The 23,182-nt window shown below is 36.8% G+C and overlaps 1 protein-coding gene across 1 annotated transcript in view; it reads right to left on the bottom strand.

The window, feature by feature from the left end:
- LOC150095553 (proteasome adapter and scaffold protein ECM29) overlaps window positions 1–23,182 on the bottom strand; it is a 691,438-nt gene that overhangs the window by 68,028 nt on the left and 600,228 nt on the right. Inside the window, exons 40-41 of the mRNA XM_090409825.1 lie at window positions 12,929–13,140; window positions 4,603–4,646 (exon numbers count right to left, since the gene is read on the bottom strand). Coding sequence (XP_090265951.1) covers window positions 4,603–4,646; window positions 12,929–13,140 — 256 coding nt within the window. The remainder of the gene's footprint in view (window positions 1–4,602; window positions 4,647–12,928; window positions 13,141–23,182) is intronic.

Below are 23,182 nucleotides of genomic sequence, written 5' to 3'. Positions count from 1 at the left end.
CCTATTTACAGAGCTGAGCCATGTGACAGATGCCACGTAGTGTGTGGTTACAATAAAATAAAATTACAATTAAGTCCCAAATTTAAAACTTATTTGAAATAAAATAAACTACATCAATCCACCTAGATGTTGGTCTTCCTCAGCTTTTTTCCCTACCATTATGGCATTAAACATCAGCTTTGTTAGTCTCTCCTTTCTTTTTCTGTTTAAATAACCACCACCTGAGATTAGTTCTGCTCATAATATTACTGAATTTTAACAATGCCAAGTTCCTTTCTAATATTTTTAATATAATTCTACCATTAATGCAATCTGCTCCCCTATTTTTTTTAGTATTCTTAAATCTCTGATCTCTAATCTTTGATCAACTGTTTTATCTCTAACCCAGCTGTCAGATCCAACAGCTAAAACTGGTTTGAATACTGTCTAGTATACAGATAGTTTAGTGTTTTAACAAATTTCTTTATTTTTCTATATAAGTTTATTCACATGACTTTCTGCACTGACAGCTTTGCTTATTCTGTGTCTATGACTATATTTAATTTGCTATCTTCACAATAAACTCTGTCTAAATAGTTGTTTACTTGATCTATAAGTGTTCTATTCAGGATACAGCTATTTTATGTTTTTAATGTTCCTGCCTATTTTCACAGACTGCCTTTTTACTGATTTTCAATTGATACAAATTAGGTAATAATACTTATTTTGCTTAAAGAATTGAGAAAACTTTGCTGAATAATTGAAGAGAATAACATCATGTGCATAAAGTAAAGGGTTTAGATTAACATCTCCAGTTTTGATATAAACTGGAGATGTTATTTCTCCAGTTTCTCTATTTCATAAACAATTCAGAAAATGTGAATTGTTTATAAAGTAGACTGAAAATAAATCTCAAAAAAGTAGGTGTGTTGGCAGGCATGTACTTGTAATTGTGCTTTCAGAAACAATATCTGAAAACATACATTTTTTAAAATTTTAGCATATGTTTTATGTAATAACTGTAGCCAATTTTGATGAATAATTAATTAAGATATTGCTTAAGGATTAATTATTCTTGAAACGTTCTACAAAATTTCATAAAACTTTCTATAATGTTAAACAATTAGAGGATTTCTTGACATGAAAAAATATAATATTTAATATTAGGCTTTAAATAATTAAGAATTAAGCAAGCAGAAAAAAAAAGCAATTTGCTTTATGGATTGTTTTTGTGGTTTATTTTTTCAAACAACATTCAATATATATTTTTAAATATTGATTGTATACGAGACCTATAAGCACATCAATACCATGTGTAGGATGCAGATAAGGACTCAGAAGTTGACTGATGTTTTTTTGAAGAGTTGCAAGTTGTAATTGTTTGGGAATACTTCATGAGGAAAGCTATTCCAGAGGACAGAGGTAAACGGAATAAAAGAAGAATAGAAGAAGCAGGTTTGGTGTGTTTGTAGTTGCACAGTAAAGGGATACTGGGCAGCCTCTTGTATTAACAGGTGTGACTGAAAGTAAAGGAATGATAGTTGCCAATTCACTGGAGCAGTGACCATGGAAGTATCTGTAGAACAGACACAGTGCTGAAACACTGCATCTGTGAAATAGAGGTAGAAATGAATCTGGAAGAGAGGGATCATCAATAAGTCTAACTGCCTCTGGAGAGCATCAAGGATTTTAAATTGTTTTGGGTACACCACCCCAAACATGTGAGAAGTATTCTAAGCATGGGTAAAACTAGGAAAATCAAGCAGTTAATTGCAGATGAAAAAGAAGTTATGGACGGCATTTAAAGAGAGAGAAGTAGAGAACAGATGCATGAGGAAATGAGACTCAAGTTAGGAAGGTGACTAGTACAATAAGGAGAGAGAGAAATTAGAATATGAGAGAAGACTTGTGCTGTGAACCAAGGAGTTTTTATATGTGAAATATTTGTACTTTCATTAAATTTCATTACTGTGGTTATTGCCATGTAATTTTGTTATTTTAAAGGAGTTCTTCTGCTATGTGGTCAGCAGAAAGAGAAATGATTGTGGATGGAGACAGTAGTCAGATGTGATTTCACCACATGTTTTAAGGGAATGTGCTAAAGAACTGATGCTATTAACCTGGCTATTTAATGAAGATCCTGAATGGGGGTGAGTTCCCCTTAGTAAGAGTAGCAAAAGTGCAATATGAGCAGAAGTTAGAAAATGAGGCTAAAAGAAATCTCAGGGAGTTCTTTTTTTGATATATGGCCAGTGGAAGGAAGAATGATGCTGGTCAGTGATAATGGGAGAATGATAAACACTGAGAAGGATATCGTAGAAGTGGTTATTGAGCAGTTCATTAAAGTATAAGCAGATCCTTGTAATTATAACATAATGCAGAACTTGAGAACAGTGGGATGGGGGAAGGAACCAGTAATGGTAGGTGAGCAGTGGATATATGAGGAATTGAGTAAACTCGATATCAACAAGACCATGAGACTTGATGGTACATCACTGTGTGTCTTGAGGGAATGTTCCACGGAGTTAACAACAGCTTTAACTTCCATTATTAACATGTCTTAGATTAGTCCAAGTTCCAAAGGAGAGGAAAGATGGCAAAATTATCCTGTTTCATAAAGGGGATGATAAGACTAAGGCTTCGAATTACAGGCTAATCAACTTGTCTGCAGTTGTGGTCAACGTGTTGGAGAAGTAGTGAGGAACAAGGATTCAGAACTGGGTGGACAGCAGTAGAAATCTCTTTAATGGACAGCACATGGGTTTGTCAAAGGAAGACTGTGTTTTAGGAATCTGCTTACTTATTATATTATAACAAAGTGACAAATACATTGGACAAGGGGGATGCATGTACAGTAGTATATTTAAATTTTGCAAAGGCTTTCGAGAGATTAGCACATGACAAACTAGTAATAGAATTGGAACAGATCGGGGTTAGATAGTAGATTGCTTTGGATTGGAGATCGGCTGTCTGATAGATGTCATTAGGTTGTGTATGAGGAGTGATATCACAGAAGATGAAAGTCACTAGCAGCATGCCCTAGGGGTATGTTTTGGGGCCATTGTTTTTTAATTTGTATGTAAATGACATTGGAAAGAATTTGAATGGTGATATACAGTTGTTTGCAGATGATGCAAAGTTGGGGAGAGTTATGAGAAATAGAGCAGATGCAGCTTTGCAAGAGGACATAAATAGACTGGTTGAATGGGTGAGTGTGGGGGATATCAGTTTAATGTTGCAAAATGTAAGGGTTAAAATTTGGGAATTAAAGATGGGATGCTGAGTACAGGATTAGTGGAGATATTTTAGAGGAGGTGGAGTAGATGAAAGATCTGGTGGATCTGGTGATGAATAGGAACTTAAAATTTTGTGGACAATTTGCTAAAATTGAGAGGACAACGTAGCAGATTATGGAATGATGAGGGGAATACCGAAGAAGGATGTTTTGATTCCATCTTACAAGACTTTGATCAGTCCACATATGGATTACTGTGTACAGATTTGGTCACAAAAATGTTGGATAGGGTTCACTTAGTTGGTTGATTAAGATGGTTTCTGGTCTCTGGAATATGAGGACAGATTGAGAGAATGCAAATTATAGAGCTTATTGGATAGAAGGAAGGGGGGGGACATGATTGAGATGTATAAATTGGTAAGAGGTAATAATTAACAGATTAATGTGGATGAGATTTTTCATAGAATATCTGAAGATGGGGGAGGGAGATCGAGAGGCCATCCCTTGAAGCTGTATAAGGTAAGTGTGAGCAATGGGATGAGGAGTAGATTTTTTGCATGGAGAATGTTAAGTGATTGGAATGCAATGCCTGAGAGTGGGCTGAGTGCATGGGCAATGAATGCATTTGAGTCAAGGTATGATGAGCTGTACATGTGAGAGTGGCACCTCCCACGATGAGTCACTTGACTCCATGAAGATCTGTTAATAATAATAATAAAAGCCATTATCTAACCATTATGGTACTTAGATGATAGTAAGTTTTCTTTTTTTCAAATATAACCTTAACTTTTGATGTTTATATTTTATTACATCATGTTAAAGAAGGAAAAATTATGGGAAAAGGATCAAGAAGCAAAAAACGAAGGACATGGCTTGAAGATATAAGATCATGGACAGGATCACATGACTATGCAGAAACAAAAAGGAAAGCCACCCAACAGAGAGAACTGGAAGGACATGGTGCTGCACCCTCTCACTGAGGAAGCTACATGAAGAAGAAGAAAGATATATCTATAATATTCATTAACTATATTACAACAGCTGACTCCAGTAAAAAGAATAAAACAGTATGTTTCCACATGAATATTTCTTCTCTCTTCTCATCCTAGCATTTGATTATTCTTATATACTGACTTAGCTACTGTCCAAAGGGATAAGAAGTCAAGAACTTTCTAGTGTATATACAAAACAGTTTTCAACCAATGTTCAAAATTTATTTTCATCTCACATAATTGTAAATTCCTCCAAACTTGAATGTCATTCTACACATAACTGCAAAAGGGAAATTATCATTATCATGCAAATATTAACCATATCCTGAAAATAATATGATACTGTATATTTCAAATTCACTATTAAAAGATAAACGAATAAAAACATATACTTACTTACAACTAATGCAAACAGAAGCTAGAGCTTGTAAAAGTGATTCCTAAAAGTTAAATTATAATTAATTAATTAAGAAGTAAATAGTACTAGTAGTTTACTAATACAAGTGTTTAAAATACATAAGTAATTAATCATAAGGGTTCTACCATGGTTTTGAAGAGAATGGAAATCATTGTTTTGCTGCCTGGACAAGGTAATCAGAAATTCAAGCAACTCAAACATATTTCTCTCTCACCTTTTGTAGAGAAAGTCATGGAAAATAACAATAAGTTTAGGTCAGGTATAAATAAAAGCCAAGTATGAAAATATATATTCAAAATAAAGTTTATGCCTTGACATACATGCATTCTAGGTTTTAAAGAATCTCATATCTGAATGAATAGACAAAACATATGCTGAGTGACTTTTTTTTTTGAACTGGAATGAAACAAATTACATTTGTGGGCTTTTACTCATAAATTTATTATGATAAGAAACAAAACTTTATGTTTTTGTGAACAACTAGAAGCTTCATCATTTCATCAGGGTGATGTTTTAGGAATGTATCTCTAACAGATTTTTCTAAATGGAAAAATCCAATGCAACAAAAAAAAAGATCATTGCTTACTTGATACCACAGAAGCTGGGCATTAACTATTTTCTCACAGATCTTACAAGGACATCTGGTTGGAGCAATAGGTCAACAATGTTTGTGCTGGCTCTTTTTCTGGCTTTGGGAATGCAATGATAATTGCCTTATGTCATGAATCTGGAAACCATTCTTCAAGAAATATATTCTGATTCTATTGTATAATAAGAGGAAAAAATCTCTCTCCATGGAAGATGGAGAGAGATGTTTCATCACCTTATAATCAATGTCATCAGCCCCTATGGCACTGCCATGAGAGAGTAAAAGTGCACTTTTCAGTTTCACCTTAATGAATGGCTGACTACTGTTGTATCCCATATGTAGAAAAGTTAAGCCACCGTTTCTCTTGTTGTCTTTCAGTATCAAAAAATGCAGGATAAATAGCTGTTGCTGATATTTTAGCAAAGCTTTCTCCTAAATTGTCTATAATTGCTTTGGGTTTAGCAATCATATATCCATTATGCACTAGGGTAGATGAAAGGCGTACTCTATATCTATCCTTCATTTTCTGGATATTATTCCATACTGCTTTTGCATTGATTGTGTGATAAATAGACAGATGATGTCAAATTCCATCCAATCTTTTTGACAATGACATTTAATGTGATATGCTACAGCCCTGAGCACATTTAAAAGCTATGCAATGCGATGTGGTTAGGGTATCTCTGAAATATACCCCAAGTTCTGTGTTGCTCTTTTTTGACTGCTTGGCATTCATGATTTTACCATGGTTTTGGAGAGAATGTAAATCAAAGTGTTGCTGCATGGATAATATGATTTATTACAAGCTAAATTCTGCAAGATGTCCAAGTCAGTCTAGTTAATTTTCCATCTGAGCATCCATGAAAGAGAAAGAACATGGTTACAATAATAATATACTGGAAAGCAATGGAAAGTTATTATTACTTCCCTGTATGTTCTCTTCAACATTGGGTATATACACTAGAAGAAGCAAGAGAGCAGATTGTAAGATCTATTGCAGAATATGAAAGAAAATACTGTGTCCATTATTAAGACTAAAGAGAGGTTATTATCAAGCATATGCTCAACAATCAGCCTCACCCGTTTGTGTTGGCATTACCCCACTGAATATTGTGTCTAATCAGAGTTGTCCATAATAATTATGGGCAGAGGCAGTAGCAATACTAGATTATCAAGATCAGTCTAAGTTAACTCAGAAATGTAATATGGAATTTTGCTGTGAGGCAGATGGGTACAGCTTGAAGAATAGTGTTAAGCCAGACATCCTGAGCAGGTCCATCTCAAAGTGTCTTTATAAATAGTGAAAATGCCTTAAGATAGAGTTTTCATTCTTCCATCTTCGGCATGCTTGGGAGCAGGTTGGATGGTCTCTCTCACAGTTGACACATTGAGGTTTCTTTGCAGAGCAAGATTTATTACCCTACTCTATTTATGTACAGATGGTAGAGAAATGACAGTCATTTTTGGCATGTCCATTTTTTTACATTAAAAGCATCTTAGTGAATTAGGGATGAGAGTCTAAAAGGACAGTTAAGATATCCTACTTTAGAAATGCTAGAGGTTTAAGTGTATCAAAAGGAAGGATGATATTCTTATTGGATATGGAGACTGTTGACCTATAAATATAAATTAAATATAAACTTGGGTTTAATTTTGTCATATATTAATAATTACAAAGATAATGAAACCTATATTCATTCTGCCATTAAAACTTGTGGCTTCTTCTGGGTAAACAAAAAATGCATTAAAGGAAAACACGAACTATTAAAATGAATTGTGTAGGAACTATTACAATATGAACTGACCAAGCCACGTGGAAGGTAAGGGGTGGCACAACTTAGTTATTGTTTAGCATTGTGTGTGTGTGTAGATAGTTGACTGAAAAGTGGAAGTCTGACATATGGAAAGATCTGATGAGCGATTTCTTATTTCTTGATTCCTATGAAGTGTGCATTGTGAAAAGATGACCATAGTAGATTCTTTTAAGTTGCAAGCAGTAAAGTTGCCATCATTTGTCAAAGATGTCATAATGTTTATTCCATTCAGTGTTGTGGTGCGAGTGTGTGGGTGGAGAACCAGGCTGAAGTTGTCTTCTCTGTTGTTGATGATGTCTCCAGGATGTTCTTTCTGTCTTATTTCAAAACTTTTTGAAATAACTTTTAAATAACTTTTTGTCTGGCTTATCTAAGAAAGACCACAAAAGCATGGAATATTATTGATACCCAGATGTTTATAGAAGGAGTTGTAGTCTTTAGGAGAATGAAGGAAGTGCAGGTAATGCACTCATCTTTCTTAAGCATGTATAAGTAGGCTTGTGATATACACCAAGTGAAAAAGCCTTTTCCAGTTTTTTTTTGGTAATTAAAACATCTAGAAAGGGTAGTTTCCTCTCACTTTCTAGTTCCAAAGTGAATTTTATTTTTTGGTGGAATGAGTTAATAGATGAAAGGAAATTATATAACTCAGCAGCACTATATTTCTAGATGATGAATATGTCATCTACATATCTCCATCAGATTGAAGATTGACTAGCACTTAATCAGTGCTAGTCAACAGTACTATTCTTGCCAGTACCTGTGTCCAATACATGCAACTAGGTTATGATACTGTGTTCTTGGATTCCTAGCATTGGAGAATGTTGGTGTCTTACAGCCATATTCTTGAAACAGATTTTATGCAGATTGAATATGGTATATCCTAGAGATTTTTAGGCCATTATTCTTGTTGAAGGGCTGCTGATTATTTCTCACAGGCTTATCTGAAAATGTGTTCATGCCAAGTTGTGTGACAACCTCATACCAAGATTACAATATCAGGATTGGGTGCCTTTCCAATTCTGTGGCATATTTCAAGTGCATGATCAAAACCACATGATTTCCCATAATTACTGAATTTGATGTGTCACTTGTATTACTGAACATTGAATTCAGTAATTATGGGGAAATCATATGTTTCTGATCATTTCCTATTTTCTTGTAGGAAATATACATTATTTGTAAGTGGAGGTTTCTGTGGTTTAGAAGTTCATAAGGCGTATCCGGTAATTGGACCACATTGTTTTATTAAGCTAAAAGCACAATAAAGAAATAAAACCCGACAAGTTTCATAAGACTTTTGACTTACATCTTCAGGGGTAAAAGGTAACTGAAAGTTAAAACAACAAAAAAGAGAAATTAATAGTTCATACTATACAGTTGTAGCCATCTGACTGTTCATAAAATTAAAAAATCAGAATGCAGATTCAAAGCAGTACTAAGTTTAAACAATGCTAGATGATGCCACGTTCTGTTGTTCACGATCATAATGTCCGAGGTCTGACTGAGGTATATTTTCTATCAAAGCTGACCAAACTTGGCATAGAATTAAGCCTTGGTTTTTATTGCATTGTGCTGGAATTCTAAGCATGTTTGCAGCTTCTTTAAATTTCCTTATGTAACAGTTTTTTCTATATAAGAGATGTTTGTTTTCTGCCAGAGTACATTGTGGCTGGTGGAAGTGGTATGAAAAACTAGACCTGATTTGTGTTCTCTTCTGTTTTGTACATCCTTTTGGTGTTAGTTCATGCGTATTTCCCCAGATCTTCCTGTCTGTCCTACGTAGCAGATGCGGCAAGAACAATTCAGCCCGCTTCAAAGCCAGCATAGAAAACCTTACACTCCAACATACTGACATAATGGTCAGTTTTGATGTCTCCTCCCTATTCACAAATGTCCCACTCAAGGAAACCATAGAGCTAATCCGAGCTAAATTTCCTCCCGCTATCTCAGTCCTATTTCAGTTCACAATGAACTCAGGATATTTCCTTTGGCAGAGAAAATTCTACAAACAAATAGAGGGGACAGCCATGGGTTCACCACTCTCCTCACCCTTGGCCAATTTCTTTATGGAGACCTTCGAAGAGAAAACCTTAAACTCTGCCCCATAAAAACCTACCATATAATTTCGCTACGTTGATGATGTGTTAGCTATTTGGCCACATGGCTCTGATACACTCCTCTCCTTCTTAACACACTTAAACAACCAACACCCCAGAATTAAGTTCACTCTGGAAGGAGAGGAAAACAACAGCCTCCCTTTCCTAGACACACTAGTCACCAGCCAGCCTGATGGAACCTTAGTTTTCTCAGTTTATAGAAAACCCACCCATATTGGCAGATACATTCACCAACAATCCCACCATCTCCCCCTCACAACAATATGGAGTTGTTAAGACACTATACAACAGGGCTAAACTAATCTGTTCAAATGACAATGCCCTAACCAATGAACTAAATCACATCCTCAACACTTTCTCAGTCAATGGCCACCCCCCCCTCCAAAAAAAATAATAAAAAAAATTCCCCCAAAAACAGTGAAACCAGTAAACCCCCCCCCCACCCTCACAACAAGGATTACTCTAAATCCATCACCATTCTCTACATCCGAGGCACCTCGGAAAAAATTACCAAAATCTTAAAAAAAACATGACTTGACCTCTTGTTACAGACCTTATAGAAAATTGGCATCCCTTATCCACTCCACTAAAGACCAACCACCCCCCCCCTAGACCTACCTGGTGTATACCAGGTCCCTTGCAGCTGTAAGTTGTCCTACTTTGGCCAAACAGGCAGGACAGCGAATATCAGAATTTCAGAACACAAGGACTACATCCGGTTTCACCAGTACAGCCACTCTGGTCTTGCAGACCATGCTCTGGATACAGGCCACAGAATACGGTGGAAGAAAGCCACAATAATACACTGTAGCAAGTTCAAATTTGAAAGACTATCCACTGAATCAGCCTCAGTCCTAAGAAACATGCCAAACCTCAACAAATTTGGTTGCATGAGACTGCCCCAAATTTGGAGGGCTTACATCAGGAGACATTAAGCCCAACGGCCAAGAATACCTACATAGCCCAATAAGGGGGCACCATCAGGACTTTAGGAAAACCATAGCTTCCTTGCTTTGTTCTCATTTACTGTGTTTAGTGCCTGTGTGCATGTGTCTTTATTGTAAGTTCCTTTGAAGATGGCAACGTGATGTTGCCGAAATATTGGAAATATATTAAAGTTTAATTTAATGTTTAAGCCTGTCTACGAGAATTTCTGACAGTACTGAGAGAGAAATCATGGAATTCTCCATAAATATGTGAGAATAATAAAAGAAACATAAGCTGTGTTGCTACACAGAAGATCATGCCAGAATGGTCTGAAATAAGGATTGATGTGAGATGGGGTTATGTAACATCTGTCCAGACTACTTTTTAACATAGGCATCAACTGGATTATGAAAAATGTTATAAGGAGAGGGATATAATGGAATTTCAAAGTTGGAAGATCTGGATGATGCAGATTGGACAGCTTTCATATCATCTAAACACGTTGATAAAAGAGCAAAATTGGAGATATTGTACAAACAAGTTGAAAAAGTTGGATTTAAAATAAATATGAATAATACAAAAGCTCTTAAATTGAACAACAAATGCTAGACAGAAATTATAACAGGCTATTACAGCTTGAAATCATCCAAATATCATAATGTAACTTAAATAAGGATATTCAATAGCAATATGCAGGGATTACAATTAGATATATCAGTATGGGAAATGACAGAAAATCAAGAAGCCAAATTAAATAGTTTTCAAACAAAGTGTTCTTGTAAAGTATTGAAAATATTTTGGCTGTAATGTATAAGAAATGATGAGCTACATAAACAGACAGAGACAAAAAAGTATTGCCAGTGAAGAAACAAGATGTATTTGGAAGTGGATTGGCCATGTACTAAGAATGAATAGAGAAATTCCAAGGATAACTTTGACATGGATCTCAAAGGAAAAAGAGGAAGGCCTAAACTAACTTGGTATATGGATTGACAGAAAGCAGAAAAATGGCTGAATAGGAAAGCATGAGAGGTCAAATTAGTTGCAAGGGACATAGGTAAGTAGAGGAGATGAATCTTAGCCTTATGTGTCACATGACAAGAAGAGGAGAGAGAACTTCCTCTGCCCACCAAGTCTCACTACTAATTCCAACATTTTTGGCAAAGTCAAGCTTTACAGCATACACACTTAGGAAGCACAATTTGTATTATGTAACACTAAGAGTAACTTCAAGAAAAATGAGCATTTTCATTTTAAAAGCAGTAATCTTTGAAGTTACATCATGCGCAAACTTTAGTTTGCTTACATATTTTAATTGCTCTTGACAAGAAAATTTTATATTTTCTTGTTAAGTATAATATATTATATGAGCCAGTGGACTATGCAGTTAGCCTGGTGAATGTGTGCTTCGCAACCATATGCCTGGAGAAGGAGTGTCCTAGGTTCAATTCCTGTTGGTGATGTGAGGAGCGAAGGATCTTCCTCAGCCATGGCCTAGTTAGCTGGTCTTGGGTGAGGACAATAGGGTTTTTTCCCCCAGTTTATCCTGGGGTTTTTCATCCTGCAAAGCAGGCAAACCGGCCTTGAGAACTCAACATTACAGACATAGGGCTGACTACCTTATCCTGTGAACAGTTTGAGGTCCGATGATTAATAAACCCTCAACACCACAAGGTAATAGAGGGAAAAAGGAAGGCGAAGGTGAGCCAGTGGAAAAACTTTTGTTACACAAAAAATTTTGTTTGATGTGGCGTTTGCACACCATCACGCTAGGCCGCACGAAGGAAGTCTTGGTTTCGAGTCTAGTCGGCGACTAGAGGAAATTTTTCTAAGCCTTTTTTCGACCGGTTCCTGAGTTAGTCGATCTCTGGCACGGGCAAGCAGGTTTTTCCTCCCGGAAACTCGGGTTTTTCATCCTGTAAACTCAAGAAAATCGACCGTAGAACCCACATTATTTCAGACATTAAAATATATTGTGTTAGGGTTAGAGACCACGAGATGGCGGCACATTTGAGCCGTCTCTCTTCACTGCGTACCGCTTAATTAGTGATAGCCTTGGGCCATCTGTCTCTGATTGGGTACCAGTGGAGATTGAACTGCCCACTCAGTCTCCAAAAGTTAGATAGGGCTATATGGCCTCGTCTACTCCCGTATATACGGGAATAAAAAGGCGTTAGCTGATTTTTTTTTTTTTTTTTATTCTAAATCCAGAATATAGTAAAAATAAAGCTATACATCACTTTGCTTCTTCTATAATTCCATGACAAGGGAATGTTTACATGTTAAGATTGAAAGTTTAGATGTCAAGATGGTTCAGGGTAATAAAAATCTAATAACTAACAAAGCATATAATCAGTTTTTTTAACTCTTGAATTAGGTGAGATGTTATGTAACTCACTAAGTGAGGAATACAGCTTTTACTAATCAGTATGTCTACTAATTAGGCTTTATGCTAAAGAGATACTCATCCTGGAATGTGTGCTCTACACCACAAGATTGTAAGAGTAAGATGTAGTGAATTGTTATTATTATACAAATGATAAGTTGTGAAGATACATGCAAACTAGGCTATAATACAGATAAAAAAAAAAATATATATAATTTCTTGGTAAGTATAACAAAGTAGTACACTATATAGCACACATTTATTACTAAAACATATGTTCAATATAAAAATATCCAAAAAATATGACACACACCACAAGGAAAAGAAAATTTTGAAGTTGAACATCTTATTCCCCCTCAAAAAAAAAAGGAAGACAGAGAGTGGTATGCTCATATGATGAAATATACAATAATAGCACTCTAAACTAAATGGTGGGGCAAGGAAAATAAGGGCGTGTTTTTTTCATACCTTTCCACTCCAAATTCTTCCTGATAATCCAGAGAGAAGAGCATTCAAAACAGTTCCAAGGTGAGGAGCCTCAAGTCCATTACCCAAAGTTATTGCTACTGTTGCCATGGCTGCTGCAGCTTGTTTTTTGACATGCCAAAATCGGGAGTCCAGACCTTGTTGGGTTAAGTTTAGAATCTCAGGAAGATAAGTTTTGATACCAGATTCCATTCCTGTAAGGAAAAACTTAAATATTGGATTTAAAAAAATAACCACTCATCTATAATTGGATAACTGATTTCACTGATTTGACTAAAAGGGAGAGCTAAAATGTTACCTCTTTCTTTTTCTTTTTTAATGTTGAGCCCATACATGAGAGGTTGGTTGATCAACGTATAGTACATTAGAACCGTGTATGGGTAGTGGGTTGGGAAAGAAAGAATTTGCTTACATTTGATTTAAAAGCCTGTATGTTGTATTCCTTGAGAAATAAGTCAAGGGGAAAACTATTCCACGGTACCGCAGTAGCCGGGATGAAGGAGGAAAAGAAACTTGTTCTGTGAGTTTTAAGGTGTACTGTGAAAGGATGTTGGGTGGCTGCTGTACGTGTTTCAATGGGCTTAGTACAGAGTTGGGGAATTATTGATGCTGGTTTGGATGAACATTTCCCATGGAAATATTTGTAGAATATACATATTGCAAAAACCAATCATCTATGCGAAAGTGGAGAGAGAGAGTTGGTAAGATGTGTCATTAATAAGTCTAATTGCTCTCCTCTGTATTGAGTCAAGCATTTTGAGGGAGCTTTTAGGTCCCCCCCCCATATGTTGGAGGAGTATTCGATAGCTGGCCGGATTTGTGATTTGTATAATGCTAACAGCTGTTCAGGGGTAAAGTAATATCTTGAGCGAAAGAGAAATCCTAGTTTTTTTTTTTAAAAAAAAGATGAGGATGCAATGGTTGAGATGTGTTTATGCCAGGAGAGGTTTGATGTCAGGGTAATTCCAAGAATGGAGATCTCAAACTGTCTGGAAATTTGGATATTGTCAAAAAGAATACTGGGAAAAAATGGTTCTTTTTTATTTTTTATGGGAAATAGGATAGAATTGGTAATTAGGTAAATAGAATTGGGAAATAGAATAGAATTGGTCAAATGATGGTAGTTTGCTTAGTAAACCTCTGTGCCAGACCAGGTCAAAAGCTTTGGAGATATCAAGAGCAACCACTTGAGATTTGCCAAACTTCTCCATGGCATTTGTCCAAAGATGGGTGACATGTGAGCAGATCTGCTGTTGATCGGCAGCAATGGAAACCATACTGGTGATCATTTATTAGGTGGGTGCCTTTTCTGATTTTTTCCATTACTTTAGATAAGACTGAGGTAAGCAAGATAGGGCGATAGTTGAATGGTAGTGACTTATCGCCCTTCTTGGGAGTGGGTTGAATACAGGCAAATTTCCAAATTGTGGGACAGATTCCAGTGGAGTAAGAGAGTATATATATATATATATATATATATATATATATATATATATATAGGTGACATAGGATAGGAGCCAGTTCTGGTGCATAAACTTTCAGGACAATTGGAGGAATGCCATCAGATCCAGGAGACTTTTTGTGTCCAATTTGGACAGTATTTTTCTGATCTCATACTGGCAAAAGGATATAGGGGGCATTGTATGTTGGGTGTCTGGAATGGTTGGGGGACATTTACCATTGTTAATTATGCATATATTGGAAGCAAAGTATGAAGCCAGAAGATTGACTTTTTCTGTGGATGATGATGCAATAGAGTCATCTGGGTATGATAAGGGTGGGAATAGTGTTGGGCAGAAGTTATGGCCAATTGCTTTGGCGAGAGACCAAAAGGCTCGGCTGCCATTTAGACAGGCTGCTAGTTTCCAGCTTTTTTGTTCTTTGAAACTCTGTTTTGGACGCATTGTTTTATTGCATCTATTTCGGGTTTCGGTATAAGCTCTAAAGGAGGATGGAGTTCTTGATTTCAGCCAGTTACAGTATGTCTGGTTTTTCATCTGTACAGCCTTGGCACATCTTTTGGAGAACCAGGGTTTAGTTAGGGAATGGCAGTTCAGCATAGTGTGCAGAATGTATGTTTCCATGCCAGTGAGGATTACTTTGGTGATAAGTTCGGTGCACATGTTTGGGTTGGAAGGCTGGAAGCAATAATCCAACCATGGGAATGAGGCATAGAAGTAGCAGAGGCGGTCCCACTTGGCACTGATTTATAATGGCAAACTACTCTTGTATGGGAGTGTATATGTAAGCGTTGTTGCATGGGGGAGGAGATGAGCAATAGATTGTGGTCAGAATTACTTGGGGGTGGGGCACTACTTTCACTGTGTATTTGGAGGGATCATTGTGAGGAAGAGATCTAGGGTGTCTGGGGAGTAGTTTGGGTTATCTGGTATTCTGGTTGGCATCTGAACAAGTTGTGTAAGGTCATAAAGTGATGACAAATGTTTCTGCATCTCTGCCTGCAAAATCTGTACAACTGGAGGAGGAAAGTCAGCTGGTGTTGTGGACACTAAAATCTCCTAGGAGGATAATTTCGCTGTTCGGAAAGTGGGATTGGAGATAATCAATTTTTAAAGAGAGAAAATTAAAGAGCTCAGAGTGGTTGGTTGCATTGGGGGAGCGATAGAGAGACAGCAAATGAATTTGACTGAGTGGGGAAGGGATATTTTCAACCAAAGATGGTCAAAGTTGGGTGATTCTAGGTTAGGTGCTCTCCGGCAAGGTACGTTGGAACGGATATATGCGCAGACACCATCCTTAGGACGAAAGGAGTTAAAGAGTAAGTAGTTTGGAAGGTTGAGATAAATAGTGCTGGGGGGGGGTGAGATTTGAGTTTCTGCCAGAAAGAGTAGGTAGAGTTTGGTAAGCTGAAGGTGGTAGTGGACACTATTAAGGTTGGAGTTTAGGCCACGGATGTTGATGAAGTGGACATGCAAGGTTCTGAGGTGAATATTTGACCGCAAGGGTCTTGCACCTTTCCTAAGCACTGCCTGCATACTGGTTTCCATGGTGGCTACAAGTGGCATCATTTAATTTTTGCACCAGTTTGACTTGCTTGTAGTCAATGATCCAACTGGTGTCTCCATTTTGATGTTTTACTTCAAGTTCTCTTTGAAGCTGGCATCCTTATTTCCTCTGTGCAAACGTTAGATCTGGTCGAGCACATATGCAAGATTGAGGACAAGTGCCTTTGAACCTTTGAAGACCTTTCTGACCTGGCCTGGCCATAGTGTATCCATACTACCCACTCTCAAACCAACAGGGTGCAGGAATTTGAATCCCACCATGGATTAGATACGTTTTAATATCTTTAGGTGAGAAATAAATTTCAATGCCTGGTGTGAAACCATTGCTCCACTTAACTTTCTGGAGGCCTTAAGTGGTTCAATGTTAGATCTCTTGAGAAGATTTTCCAAATTAGATAAAAAAATAAATGAAATATAAAAATATATGAAAAATAAAATAATAAGAAATCTTAGGCAACCCAGTTGTATTAATGCACTAAGCGAGAACATTTTATGCATGGGAGTTATGCCAAAAAATAAAATAACGTAACACTGATTATATAGTACTTTTGGGGGCCCACTTTGCAGAGAGCTTCTGCATGTCCAGATGTTAGTGGATTATGACTTTGACTCATTCCCTAAACATCCTCAAATTCTTTTCAATATTTTTGGCTGGTATTTGTCTATCATCAAGGATCATGGCATGCACTACATTGATGTTTTCAGGTGTGATCGTTGGGAAAGGTCTTCCTGACCTGGAGGCATCTGTTGTCTCAAGATGCTCAGTTTTAAACTTGGCTACCCATCTGGCAACTGTTGGATATGCTAGGGCACAGTCCTTTAAAGTCTCACCCCAAAGTTTGGCAAACTTTTCTTGCAGTGCAAAAAAATTGATTGACCAAACCTCTGTGTCTTCATTTTTCTTCAAACCTCTGATGCCTTCTTATATCTCCTAAAAGAAAAAATTATTTGATGAAACATGAAGGTTAAAGGGTTTTAAGATGTGTTCTTTATCGTATCAGTTGCTTTAATATCATTTTTGTTCTAAGTGTTTCTCAAAACATTTCATTCCCCCCTCACATATATAACTCCTATTTTTAAATATCCTTTCAAATTAAAAAAGAAAATAATGACCTTTTAGTACAGAAGCATTAGTGTAATGGCCTCCATGAATAAACTATTAATTAAAATTATAACTATAAGGTCAGAGGAGATTATTGCCTTTTGTGTGTCAGAATCACAGGTTATCTTTACTGCTGGAGAGCCCTGTATTGATAATATTTTCATCTTAAAACAGCTCATAGAAAATAGAATCACCAAAGGGCCTTTTCCTAGATCTGCATAAATGACACATTTGACTTTTAGAAAAGTCCTATGATTCTATTCAGATTTAGGGGACTGATGAGAAGGATGAATGTGAGCAAAGTTGATCATCAATTGGATTAAGAGAAAATATAATGTTGTAGAGCAGCTGTTAAATGTATTGGTTGAGTTTGGAACATGGAAAGCCTGGAGACAAGGATGTGGAATGTCATTTACCCAGCTTAAGAAATAACTTGATGCAGTGCTAATATAGAATGCTTCATACAGAGTTATGGCAGTTAAGATAGGACAGAGCATCATACATTCACTACAGCTCGCTGATCGTGATTAAGTCATAGCTGCACAATATTGGGATGACATGGAATTTATGATGAGAAGAATGATAGTTATTTAGGGGAAGCCAAAAAGTTAATTTCACAAAGACAAAATATTTGGTAGTGGAAGTTGACAAAGTCAAGGCAGTAAATCACTTCAGGCATTTGGAATCTATTATTCCAAAAATATCATGTGAGAAAGATAATCAAATTGCTGATATGTACTCTCAGGAATGTACAGGATATTATTATTATTATTAATATTAACGGAGACCTCCAGGGAGTCAGGGACTCATCGAGGGAGGCCACTTACTACATGCACCAGCTATCATACCTATATTTGAATTCATTTACATTGCTTGCACAGACAACATCCAATGGCAATCCATTCCAATCATGCATCTCCCTATGAGAGAAAAATCTAGCTCTCATCCCCTTCTTAGTGGCATTCATTCTCAGCTTCCAAGGATGCCCTATTGTCCTTTCCCCACCCTCCATAAAATGAAAAATGAAATCCTGTAAGACCCTTTAGAAGTTTATAAGTCTCAATCATATCATCCCTCTCTTCTGTTTGCTAGTGTCTGCAGTCTACAAATTCTCAGTCTGTCTTCGTAATCAGTATTCCACAATCCTGATGATTGTGGAATACTTTGTCATTTTTGCACTCTCTCTCCACTGTATCAGAATCACAATGGAAACCAGGAGACATGACCTGCACACAATAGTCCAAGTGAGGTCTTATCAAGGCCTTGTAAAGAGGCAAAAGGACATCCTTATCTTTACATGTGAAAGTTCATTTCAGTATTGCAAAAAATCTTTTGAGTTGTACTTGCAATCTTTGCAACATGGCTCCTAAATTTCAACTTTCTATCTACTAACATTCCAAGATCCCTAGCCTGATCAGTTTCTTCTAGCATGATTTCACCAATATAATACGACACTGGATTAATTACACCATGAACTTAAACACTGAACTGATATCCAATTTCCCTTGCTCACAATTCTAGCCTATTCAAATTATTCTGCAAGTACTGCATATCAGCAACATTCCTGATTACCCTACCTGCCTGTCAGATCTTTTCCAAAGTACAGATTGAATAACAGTGGACCAAGGACTGAATTTGGTACACCATTGGTTACCTTGAATTTTGCAGATTCACCCCCCCCACACAATACATACATGCCTTTTTGATATTTGTCAGTTGTTAGCCATCCCCCATCCATGACAATAGTCCATAATACAATCCCATATTCTCAAATTTATGCAAGTCTTTCTGTATCATGTCGAAAGCCTTAGCAAAATCCAAAAGTGTCATAGTATATCCATTTCCCTTGTCTAACTTGTTTGCCATCATCATCATCATCGTAATATTATTACAGAATGTGATCAAGTTGCTAAAACATGACCTTCCCTTAGTAAACCCATGCTGTTCATTCAAAGTATAGATTCACTGTCAACCCATTTCTCATTGCGAGCCCTAATCAAATTTTCCAATATCTTCACCACCACACTGGAGATATCAAGTGGTCAATAGTTGGATGAATCGGTCTTTGCACCACCTTTGTACAATGGGGATAACCATACAGTCTTTCCACTCTTGCAGAATTTTCCCTATTCTGATATGTAGATTATATAGTCTAATGAAGGGAATAGCTAGTTCAGCTGAACATTCCTTCACTGCCTGTGCTGATATCCCCGATCATCATCAAATTCCTGACATGTACCCTCAAGGGGTGTACAGGATATGATAGTACTACATGAAAAATTTACATCATTACTAACTTCCTACCTACAATTTTCCTCCAAATCAGTCTGTTACTTGTCAAGACTCCAATATTATCATTATCAGATATTATATTTCTATCGTCTAAGGCACATTGTACCGTATCAATCCACCTATATCTTGGTCTTCCTCTGGGTCCTTTTCTTGCCAACCTGGCAGAGAACACTTGTTTTGCTAATCTTTCCTCGTACATTCTGTTTAAGTGACCATACCACCTGAGATTAGCTCTACTTACGCATTCCTGGATGCCGACAATGTCAAGTTCTTTCCTAATATCCTCGTTTTTAATATGATATTGCCATTGTTGCCATCTGTTCACGCCTCTAATCTTTCTCAGGACTCTCATATCTGCGGTCTCTAGTCTTTGGTCAAGTGTTTTACTTCTGACCCAGCTCTCAGATCCATAAGTTAAAACTGGTTGGAACACTGTCTTGCATACAGCTAATTTAGTGTTCCGACTAATTTCTCTCTTATTCCATATGAATTTATTCAATTGGCTTCCTAAAATACCAGCTTTGTTGATTTTGTTGTCTATTTCCATATTTAATTTACCATCTTCAGTAAAAATAGTGCCTAAGTAGCTGAAATACTTTACTTGTTCCACAGGTTCCCCATTCACAACACAGTTGACATTTTCAACAATTCTACCTATTTTCCCTGTCTTTCTTTTTACTGCTGACTGTCATACCATTTCTATTACAACAGTTATTCAATTTAGTCAGGGAATCAGGCAAACTTGTAGAAGATTTATTTAGAAGTATAACATCATCCGCATAAAGCAAAGAACATACATTAACATCTCCAATTTCGATATCACGTTTAATACCACTTTCCTTCAATGTGATCCATATAGATGAATAACAGAGGGGATAATGTACATCCTTGTCTCACACCAGATTTAACATTAAACCATCCTCCTGTACTTCCTTCAATTCTAACTGCGGACTTACAACTTAAATACAGACTAAGTATTGCTTGATATAATGCCCCATTGACACCATATAACTGTAGCATATTGAATAGCTTCTCTCTTGGCACCTTGTCATATGCCTTTTCCAGATCGACAAAACTTAAATACAGATCTTTGTTATATTCCCATGCTTTCTCAACTATTTGTCGTAAAGTGAAGATCTGATCCTGACAGCCTCTATTTGCCCTGAATCCAGCTTGTTCTTCACCAAACTTTTCTTCCACAATTCTTCTCAACCGTTATCTCAAGTATACTTGCATATATCTTACCAGCAACATTCAGTAGGGAAATATCTCTGTAATTCTCACATTCAGTTTTATTTCCCTTTTTATATATGGGTACTATTAGAGCTCTACTCCAATCATCGGGAATTCGTTCCTCTGTCCAGGTTTTCTGAACTACATAGTGCAGCCACTGTAAGACTTTTATACTTATCTGGTCGAATATCATCTACTCCTGCTGCCTTTCCACATTTCAAGTCTTTGATGGCTTTTTCTATTTCAAGTATGGATATGTATTCTGGACTGTATGCCTGTTGAGTGTTTTTTTACTGCTGTGCTATCACTGCTTGTTTCATTTAGCAATTTTTCGAAGTAATTACTCCATACTTCAAGGATATCTTTTTCTCCTGTTTTCATGTCACCTTTTTCATCTATAACTTCTTTTACAGCACTCTTTCCTCCATTTCTAAGCTTCTTCAACAACCTCCAGAATATCTTACCACCTTCTTATTTTCTATGTTCTTGCCAAAGTCTTCCCATGACTTCTGTTTAGCTAGTTTTACACCGTGTTTCGCTTTCTTACATTTGTCTCTGTATTCTCTAAGAGCAAAAGCTGACTTATTTGCCAGGAACTTTTGATATGCTTTCTTCTTTTCCTTCACTGCCTCTTTAACTTCCTGTGTCACCATGGAGTTCTGATTTTTCTATCCTTGCAGACAACCTCACCACATGCCTCCCTGGCTGAATCAATCAGGGTTTTCTTCAAGGCTTGTCACTGAATCTCCAAGGTTTGGTTCCTATTCTCAAACTCTTTCATTTTTTCTTCAATAATCTTTGTGTATTTTACTCTACAGTTCACATCTGAGAGCTGCTCAACTTTTATTCGCTTTAAAACTTTCTTACATGTTATTCTTTTCAATATGAAATTCAATTTCATCCTGCTCAAGACTAAATAGTGATCACTTCCAATTTCAAATCCTATGTACACTCTGGTGTCCTGCACCAGTGGGAAAACATCACTATCAACAATAACATAGTCAATGAGACTTTTGTTATTCCTTGTCTCTTCTCTCTATGTGAATTTGTGCACATTATTATGTTGGAACATAATAATGTGCACAAATTCCTAGTAATAACCAGTCCATGTCCTGAGCAGAAATCCAACAGGTATTTGCCATTATTATTGGCTTTGCTCTTTTCTCCAAATTTTCCCAAAATATTTTTGCATGTCTGACAATCATTTCCAACTCTGCTATTTAGATCCCCAACAAGGACCAACTTTTCCTTTTTCATTGTGTCAGTTTCTTTCTCTAAAGCATCAAAAAATTCCTCCATTTCTACCTTAGTAGAACCTTCTGTTGGACCATAGGCACAAATAAGTCTCACTGTGCAATTCCCCATTCTGATATTTGCCCACATCACTCTACTTGAGACTGCTTGCCATTCAAGAAGATTAGTCTTGTATTTTGTGTTGAATACTGTGGCTGCTCCTTTTCCTTGATTGTCATTTCCTGAATATAACATTTTGTAGTTATTGTTCAGAAAGATCTCACCAGTTTTTGTCTTTTTTGTTTCAGTCACCCCTATTATGTCGATCTGGTACTTATCTAATTCCTCAGCTAGCTCCATTTCTTTGCCATTCAGGCTTCTTATGTTGATAGTACTGATCTTTACCTCTGGTGATGTTGATTTGGGGTGTGCTTTCAGATTTCTTCCAATAGCTGACTTTTCGCTGTTTGCCCTGGTTCCCTCGCGAAAACAATGGGGTCTTGTTTAACCGGGTGACGCCCCAGCCGGCATGAAATTTTGTCATGTTGTACCATCATTTTCTATATCGGTTTAAGCCAATAAGAATACAATTTGGTCGGCTAAATCCCAAATTGCCAGCCCATCCTTGTTCATTCAGTATCAGGTAAATATCCAACAGGATGCACCACGAGAAGGTGAGGTTTGGACATTAGGTCAGAAGCCCTGGTCGGTTCTATGCATTCCTTTAAAGGCTATGTGGAGGTCTCCTCTCAGTTATACAGCTTTCCCATCGGTCCCTATTGCTGAATTCTTATTCAGTTTGTGCAATAGCTCTAATACATATACCTGAATTTCTTCATTCAGTGAAGAGGTAGCAGTGAACTCAAAAGTTGCATACACCAGGTTGATAGCTTTTAGCAAAATGGACGCTCATTAGTTGAACAACCTCTTATGCATCCGTCACCCTCACCCCATCTGCATTCAGAAGAGTTATCCTTCATATTCATTCTTTCTTTTTTACTTGCCACATATTGATAGAATTCAATGAATCATCCAGTTTCTTTTCATACTCAGACTTAGCTTTTCCATACAACTGTGTGACTATTCTAGCCTGCTTATAATTTCATAATGAACATCATCCTTAGGTACACGATATTCCTTCCGTGTTATCTCTTTCTTATGAATCTCTTAAGATTACACATCCATTTGACTTCTACCTTATTTATTCTTTGAATACTCTAGACACATTCTGATATTGCATCATTTAAGTCTTTTTTTAAATGCCTCCCATGTACTGTCGATATTCTTCCCATCCAGCAACCGATACCATTCTGCTGAACTCGCTATACTCCTCAGTTGATCATAATTTCC

This window comes from Typopeltis vanoorti, chromosome 20 (assembly GCF_054136105.1).
Source record: "Typopeltis vanoorti isolate ZY-2024b chromosome 20, IOZ_Tvanoo_1.0, whole genome shotgun sequence".
Taxonomy (NCBI): Eukaryota; Metazoa; Arthropoda; class Arachnida; order Uropygi; family Thelyphonidae; genus Typopeltis; species Typopeltis vanoorti.
The sequence above is the reverse complement of the archived record's forward strand: the minus strand, read 5'-3'. Positions and strand labels throughout refer to the sequence as shown.